The 9,005-nt window shown below is 35.4% G+C and overlaps 1 protein-coding gene across 1 annotated transcript; it reads right to left on the bottom strand.

Annotated features, from left to right (window-relative positions):
• Positions 1-5,524: 5,524 nt before the first annotated feature.
• LOC128869176 (MICOS complex subunit MIC27) lies at positions 5,525-7,069 on the bottom strand. Its single transcript, XM_054111687.1, has 3 exons — positions 6,988-7,069; positions 6,652-6,921; positions 5,525-6,596 (listed from the first exon to the last, which is right to left on the bottom strand). The coding sequence occupies exons 2-3, from the start codon at positions 6,813-6,815 to the stop codon at positions 6,059-6,061; spliced, it is 702 nt and encodes a 233-aa protein (XP_053967662.1). The 5' UTR covers positions 6,816-6,921; positions 6,988-7,069; the 3' UTR covers positions 5,525-6,058.
• Between the last annotated feature and the right edge of the window lie 1,936 nt (positions 7,070-9,005).

Here is a 9,005-nt window from a genome sequence, read left to right as displayed (position 1 = left end):
TTCGATGTTCCATTTTTTGAACCAGTTTAATGTCACATTTAATTCGTTTTGTAAATTTTGTTTTGCGACTTTTGTATCTTTATGAGATACCATGAGGACTGTGTCATCCGCAAATGTTGCACTCATGCTGTTTTCTGACTTCGGTTCCGGTAGATCAGCCGTGTACAATAAATACAATGTTGGTCCTAAGACAATGCCTTGGGGAATGCCTGCGTTCGTAGGTTGACTTAATAAGTATATGAATTTTTTAAATGATTGTGCGAGTTACAATTAAAAAATAGATATTAAAATATTAATAGATTGAAAATATAGTATACACTTGTGTCAAGCCACTTTATCGTTTCACAATATTTGCAATATTTTTCAGGGTAAATTTTTTGCGTGAATTTTTTATAAAACTATTGTTTATTGTGTGACAAAAACCTGTACATCAAAGCTTTAAACTTTGTCACAAAAATTTAATAAATTTCAAGAAACTACTTTAAATTTTCAACTATTCAATCAGAATTTTTAGAAACTCTCAGGGTTTTGCAATTTTTTAAGCCATTCAAGTCGTTCAATTTTTTTACATATGATCCTGTTGATTTTCTCCCTTATAAGAGTTTTTCGAACAAGAGCAGCTTTATCAACATATTATTTTATTTGCATTGTAACTAAATAGTTAACAATAAATAAACTAACTCATAATTTTTTTTTGGTTTTTGTACAATATAATATAATTAATATGATATGATAATGCTTTGCATAAGATTTGCATGAGGTGGCGCGGCTTTTTGCGCTTCAACCTTTCAAACCATGATGATATAGCCTATTCATGTGAGATACGGCATTACGGAAAGAATTATTTTTTCATTTACATGGGGCTCTCATTAGTTTGATCGTAACAGCTGTCGCCGGTGACTGTTTGCAGCATTACGCTGGATTTTTTTTTTTTTTTTGTTTTTTTTTTTTGTCCCCTTTATTTTATACATCTGTCCATTGACATTAAGTACGTTGTTTAACAATTTGGGCCAGGATTTACATACATCGCGTAATGACCAGTGCCAAAGCAATAAAAATTAAAATAAACGAAATAATAATATACTATATACAATTAAATAATATTCAATACAAGTTTTACTTTACATAATTACAATTTTACAACAATTTAACAGCAATTTAACTCCTTTGCACATTTATTATTATTATTTTCTAGAATTCATTAAGTCGCTTGGTCGAGTTCTCTTTAAGCGTCTTTCAGTGTTTTTTCCCCTTTCCAGAAGTTTGTTGATTTCTGCATTATTGTGTTCCTGTATTTTTTCAAAGTGGCTTCTTGCTATTTTTTTGGTCTCTTCGTCTACTGTTGCTATATTAAAAGTCTTGTGGATGTCATCATTTTTCGTGTACCTGTCAGGCATGGTCAAAATTCGAAGAATCTTCGATTGCTGTCGTTGAATTTTTACTAGGTGAGACTTTTTAGCCGTAGTCCTGTAGTCCATATAGCCAGATTGGTTTAATCATGGCTTTGTACAATAATAGCTTGTTCTGTATAGTAAGTCTGGATTTTGTGCTGACTAACCAATGAAGTTGTCGAAGCTTTTCTTTTATTTGTTTGACCTTTTGCTTTATGTGGTGATTCCAATTTAGTTTCGAGTCCAAATGTATTCCAAGGTATTTAGTAGTTGGTTTAATTGTAATTGCTTTGCCATTTATTTTTATTGGAACTGCAGTAAATTTTGTTTTGGTAGTAAATATAACCTGTACGGTTTTGTCTTCATTTATTTTTAGGCACCAATTATCGAACCATTCCTTAACTGCGTTTGTGTATCGCTGCAGTTTTTCAGTAGCGATAGTTAAGCTTTTATCCGATGCCAGTAGTATTGTATCGTCTGCGAACGTAGCAATTGATGAATTAGTTTCGTCAGGAGGTGGTATGTCTGCGGTGAATAAAACATATAGTAGAGGTCCAAGAACGCTTCCTTGCGGAACTCCGGTTAGTTAGGTAGCTTTTTATGATAAGATAGTAGTCAAAAGGAATAATGGATTTGTCGCAGGATTTTTTAAAATTCCTCTCAGGATTGCTCTCTCACCACACAGTGTTACTAAACAGTACATTTCAAAATTAGACTTAGAAAAATTATATATTTTATTAAAAAAACACAGTTGAATAATGTTAATTATAGATAAATTAACTATTTGCATTTGTTGGTTTTTGGCTTTCGTTTATTAAACAATGAAAAATTGTAACTGATAACGCGGATGTGTGAAAAAGTGTGTAAGCAAAAGTATCAATGGCAACATTGTGTAGATACAACCAAACACATACACACGCAAACCGATGTATTGTGTAAATATGTAACTAAAAGAACTCTACGGGATGAGTTTTGCTCAATTTTGTGCTCTCGAGGGGCTGCGGTAAGGGACTACGTACGTCGGCGACTGTTTCCAGCATTAGACTTTTACTCACGTTATCCGTTAGCCCCTCCTAACTACTGTGTCCATGCGGTATTTGAGGGCAACTTGAGAGTAAAACTAATTAGCTTTTATATTGAAGAAAATTTAGTAAAATTTCACCAATTTTCTGCCCAACATTAATATATTATATATCTATAAAATCGTTCAATAAAATTTCCTTTAGCTGCAATAACCTTCTTGATCCGGGTCCGGAAACGATTGCATGTCCGCATCGAATGCTCCTTATTCATATAACCGTAACGATATTAATTATAGCCTTCAGAGAAGGAATTGTGATATAAGGTTGCTTATTGGTTCCACGCTCAACTACACCCCATGAGCACTAATCCAGGAGATTAAGGTCTGAGAAGTTACACAGCCATAAGTGCGGTGCTCTGTGTTCATGGATATTTTCAGCCATCCAATCTTGTCTCGCCAGCGGTTGCTGTGAAAGAGTAGAATCTTGCTGAAAGATGAAAGGGCTGCCACCGCACACACTATCAGTCCAGGGTTCCACTACTTTCTCTATAACCTCGGTATATGCACTGGAATTCACTCAACATCTTTGAGAAAAGGAATGTGGTGTCATGCCATCTGTAATTCTGATCATTTCTGTAGTTGGTCTTTTGGTCTTCGTAATTTCTTTCGTCAGAAAAAAACCATAATATCTCAGGCACTTCGGGGTATTTAATTGTGTTTAAGAGGCGTTTTTAACAGATAACTCGCTGGTCTCGTGTTTGCTCCGACATAAACTGTCAACGTAGGACTTATATGGGAGATCTACACGGACAACTCAACGGATAAGACCCTCAGAAACATTGGACGGCCTCCAAGGGCCCTCATTGATTTTAAAAGGTTCTAAGGTCAATGATCGCTTGCAGATCGGACAGTGTCAGAACTTTCCTCCTATTTTTTGCGCACTGCATTGCCGCCAGCTGCTTTCAATTCACGGCGAACCATATGAACGAATGAATGGGCGCACTTAAGAAAATTACACATTTCTAAGTAGGTGTGATAATGACGATAACTGCATATCATTTCATTTCTTGAGTTAAGTTGCAGTCCTCCATGTTTTATCGGGAAAAGAGCAAAAATAAAAATAATGGTTTAGGGAAGTATAGCCGCTATCTTCATACCCTGAAATAGCGTATGCATCCTGTATATTAAAGTGTCTAAAGTCGTTTTATATTTAAATAAGTTAACAATTCGGAAACACACTGAAGTCATTCGCCTTGAATATAGGAGATACGAAAAAGATGGGTGACTCAATTCTATCAAAAAACTTTTTTTGATACATTATTTAATAGCATACAGTTTAACTCTATTAAAAAGAAAGATATCTCAATTTGGACACTAGGAGGAGCAGTGGTAGTTATACCACTATTTTTGTAATTTAACTTAGCATTATTCGATTTTGAGATCTGCTCCGGGCAATAGCATTTCAGAAGTAGATTAATGAGTTGGATAGGATCGACACGAAAGCATTGCCTCAATCACTTCTCGGTACTGCGGAAATCAGATTTTGATATCGAAACCTAAAATTCCAAAGAACAATAAGGAATAAACAAATTGATACCAAACTTTACTTTAGGGCTCAACTTGCACCAAAGGTCATCAACATTTCTTCTACATATCACAAGCATTTATTCTCCTTAGGGTATAATATCAATAAAACTCTCTATTCTACAAAATATGAAAATAAATCTTGGCATATTCGATCTAATGTCTGTATTATATATTCCTTTTGTTCAAAAAATCGGTTTCAATTCAATGAATACCTTTTTAGAAAATAGTAATAGGACTATGAATAAGTTCGTGCGGTTTTTTTTCGAAATTTGAAACTTTATTGACGTAAAATGGTTACAAAATTAATATTCAAAATATTGTCCATCGCTTACTACTACTTTTTCCCATCTTTCTGGCAATTCACGGATTCCCTTTGTGAAAAATTCGGTCGGTTTTGCCGCAATCCACGAATCGATCCATTTTTTGACTTCATCGTAATTACGGAAGTGCTGGTCAGCCAGGCCATGTTGCATCGATCGGAAGAGATAGTAATCGGATGGCGCAAGGTCTGGACTATACGGCGGGTGGGGTAGGACATCCCATTTGAGCGTTTCTAAGTATGTTTTGACCACTTGTGCAACATGTGGCCGAGCATTGTCATGTTGCAAAATAACTTTGTCGTGTCTATCGGCGTATTGCGGCCGTTTTTCTCGCAGTGCTCGGCTCAAACGCATCAATTGTCGTCGGTAGACATCCCCCGTAATCGTTTCATTCGGTTTCAGTAGCTCATAATACACAACACCCAGCTGGTCCCACCAGATACACAGCATAACCTTCAGGCCATGAATATTCTGCGCCGACGTCGATGTTGAAGCATGGCCAGGGTATCCATACGTTGCCCGACGTTTTGGATTGTCGTAATGGACCCACTTTTCATCGCCAGTCACAATTCGATGCAAAAAACCCTTTCTTTTGTGCCGTTGAAGCAGTTGTTCGCATGCCATAAAACGGCGTTCAACGTCTCTTGGCTTCAATTCATACGGCACCCAATGGCCTACCTTTCGGATCATTCCCATGGCTTTTAAACGTTTGGAAATGGTTGATTGATCAACTCCCAAAGTTTTTGCAACCTCTTCTTGCGTTTGAGCCGGATCTTGATCGAGCAATTCCTCCAATTCGGTATCCATGAACTTTGGCGGCGCACCCTCGCGTTCTTCGTCTTCCAAGCCAAAATCACCACTTTTAAAGCGTGCAAACCACTTCTGGCACGTTCGCTCAGATAGAGCATGCTCACCATAAACTTCCACCAAGATACGATGACTTTCGGCTGCTTTTTTCTTCATATTAAAATAATGAAGAAGAATTCCCCGCAAAAACACATTATTTGGCACGAAATTCGACATTTTCAAGTGTGGTAAAAATATTGTTGTTTACGCTTCAAATAAAAAACTTATACTGACGTTTGTGCCTTACGACAGTAGCTCTCCAATGAATGTTTGGAAATGTGGATCGATGGAATAATAATCAAGTTACGCCATCTGTTGTAAAACCGCACGAACTTATAAATAGACCTATTAATTAGATATTTTAAATAAAAATACTTTGTCATATTTCACTCGTTAATCGCTTTGTATAATATTTATTTTATGACTAATAAGTGGAAATTTGCCTACCAATAGCTCAATCTGTGTCATAGTATAAAAACCAAATACTTTTTGGTTACTATTACATTTATCATAATTAACTACTATCTCGTTCTGACCCAGACAAAAGCAATGAAGTTATTATGGTCTCATAAATATTTTGCAAAGCCGCTCCTACTCCGTTGTTCAATAGTTGCATTTTCGTGGTTGTTAACATTACTCTATACCATACATAAACCATAAATACATCAGAGGTATTCCCGCTGCCCCACAGAACAGTGAAAAAAAGGCTGTGTTGTTATTGTTGCTTTCGGCTTATTAGATATTTTGTCATGCAACTTTTAAAACTTCTGGCATACTTTTACTGTTTCCTGCTATTCATATTCCACTATAAGTTCAATGCGATTAGAACTATACACTTTTTTCGATCTGATGTTGTTTAAATTTGTTGCTAATGGTTCAACTTCGTGTTGAGTTTATTTCTTTTTGCCAAATATCGCCTCTTTTCCTTCGTCATATAGATCTAAGACTAGATACTTCAAGTCTTCAAAGCTGGTCGGGAATTTGCTGACCGTTTCAGGTTCAACTTCATCACCTGGTTTTACCCCCTTTACGAAGTTATATGCGATGGCGAATCCTTTGCGCGCATGAACTAACGCATCACGTGCAAATACTTCCGTTTGCCGTGGATAGCAGAGTGAAGCTACAGCGCCAGCACCAATAGTTGTGTAAAGTACTTTCTTAATGAAACCACCACGTGCGGCAAATATGAAACCAGACAAACCACCAACGGCTATGGCTCCGCTACGTGGCAACACATTTTGCGGCTCATTTAGATAGTCGATGGTGGACTGCGTATGTGCCTTGGCTGTGTCTATGTAGTTGTCAAAATTGGCCTTCTGTTCGGCAAGTGCACTCAGGCCAGCCTGCACCTCGGTGCGTACAACACGCACTCCACCTTCGATAGTTTGACGCATCGCAGAGTCCTTTGCGGGATGTAATTCTGACTTAGGGCTGTGAATTATAGATATTTTAATACAAAAACAGTAAGTCCAAATGCTACTATTACCTGTATAATTCGTGCAGCGATTGATAAAGTGGCAAATCACTGGGCTTGCACTTGAAGTTGTTAACTTCCACCTTTTCAACTGCTTTCGGTTCCTTCTGTTTTACTGGCACGGCAGCAAATAACACAGCAGTCGCTGGTGTCACTATAAGAACTTTTCGGAGCATTTTGAATTGATTGTTTTGTAAGCGACGCTCGGTGTTAAATGCTGTTTCACTAATGCACTAGGTCAATGTCGTCGTTCTCATTCGTCGTCTACGCCTTCACAGCAACCTACAATTGAATTTTTACCGATTTAAATGGTTTTTGTATAAGAATTAATGTTTCAAAAAAAATTACCTTATTGATTGACATTGCATAAGACTCGTTGTCGATTTCTTAAAATGACAGCTTGCAAACAGCTGTTCGAATTCGCTGTGCGAGGAAGTGAGCATAAAACGAAATCAATGAAAACGGATTTGCAGAGGTGTTATTAGCTTAACAACTAACACTTTTCAGTGTATTTCGTAGGCATTCAAAATTTGGAAAAATTTTGCCCAAAATGTAAACAATGTCCCGATTTACACGAGGAGACATCTGGAAGGGAGACACTGGAAATTCTCTTTTGATGTTTCATTCGCGTACACACGAGCAAAAATGTTTCCGCGACATTTTGACATTTAATACTTTAGCATCGGATGTATTCTAGCACGCGCTTACATGTAAAGCAGAGAGCGTTCGACAACAGTTTTTTAAATATATGAATGAAAAATGCAAACTGGTTAAATAATGAATAATTTGTTGTTTTTTTTTATTGAAATATATTTATAAATTCTTATACTTGAATAAAAAAAATTAAGTTAAAAGTACTTCATATGTAAATAATTAACTTAAAATTAACTTGAGTATCTAGGAATGCAGGTAAAAATTAGAAATCAACATAAACATGTCCCATAACTATTTTAAATTATACCTACTTTACTAGCAAAAATAATCGTGCATTTCCCAAGCAGCGTTCGGATGTTTGTCATCGTTGTTATCTTCCGTTTGAAAACCAACACATAATTTAGAACTTTCTTCCACAAAAGAAGAAAACGAATGAAGCAACTGTCAAAAATGTCTTTAATATAAGAAATACGAATAAGAAGTGCAAAGCGTGTCGCCGAGTACGGGAGACAAAATCCCTTCTCTCTTCCCCGACCGTCCTTCGCCCTTCAACCAAATGTTTCCCTTCCAGATGTCTCCTCGTGTAAATCGGGGCAATGCAAAATCTAGTTCTTGTTTTCCAATACCAATCCCCTTTCCATTCTTACAGTAATAATTTTTATAAAATATTGGAATGCCATCAACGGAATTAATTTAAAAAACATATGCACATCTATATTAATAGTAATGATAATAATAATAATAATAATGATAAGTATGACGTCAGCGCAGCCTGTTATTCTATAACTTTGTGTTAATACTACCACATTGTTTTCAATATACTTAACTTTGTTATTTATTTATTTAATTAAATGAATTTATAGTGCTCCAGAATTTATTAAAATAAAATCAGCTACGTACGGCTACAGAAAACAAAAACCTTTTCCGCCAGCATTCTTCGCATTCTTTGTAAATAGTTTAATGAACTACATAAAATTAAGACTTGCTAAGGATTAGAGGCATATATTATTCTGAATCCATTATTTGCTTATGCGTTGAAATAGTTGAACAGTTGAAAAGAGGAAAAATTATTATCCGATGGGTAGATATACCGAATAATAATATTTTTTTTTTGCCAAAAGGTACTTACGTTTTAATTTGTTTTCTGGGGTTTCACCCACTTGCACAAAAGTAAGGTTATGTCGAAATGTAAAAAAATTATAGAATTTTTTTTTGTGTTTTATCATTGCTAAATATATGTATATTAATGGATTAAAATAGTTCGAATTGCTTTATAATACTTATTTTGGAAATACAATTGAATGAAAATTGCAATATATAGGCTCATATGCGGTAAGGGGTTAAATCTAAGTCAAATAAATATTAAAGGTTTTTTAGGAAGAGTCGAAAATTAATTATAATTATATATAATATAAAATGATTTATAAATGATGATTGAATCTGTTACAATCATTTGAATTCGAAATTAAATTTCGTTTGCCAAAACTCTAGACATAAGTGTAATAAATGTCTAATTATAGTTTTTATAATTTTCAAAGAGGCGAAGGTATTCGATTTAAAAGAAAATCATTCGAATACTGTACAGAAAATTAAAATCGTACCACCTTAAATTCCCGATCGGTAAGTAATTCATTAAAAATCTCGTTTTTTACTGTCAACGAAATGGCAGCTCTATATATTAGTCCACTTTGCCTTGTTCTCTGCTTTACTGC

The sequence above is a fragment of the Anastrepha ludens genome, chromosome 2 (genome assembly GCF_028408465.1).
Source record: "Anastrepha ludens isolate Willacy chromosome 2, idAnaLude1.1, whole genome shotgun sequence".
Classification (NCBI taxonomy): Eukaryota; Metazoa; Arthropoda; class Insecta; order Diptera; family Tephritidae; genus Anastrepha; species Anastrepha ludens.
Note: the sequence above shows the minus strand (reverse complement) of the source record. Positions and strands in the feature narration are given on the sequence as shown.

Coding starts and splice junctions, on each gene's coding strand:
- LOC128869176 (XM_054111687.1), bottom strand. CDS start 6,815: ATGCTCCGAAAAGTTCTTATAGTGACACCAGCGACTGCTGTGTTATTT. Junction 6,597..6,651: donor TCGCTGCACGAATTATACAG/GTAATAGTAGCA, acceptor TATAATTCACAG/CCCTAAGTCAGAATTACATC.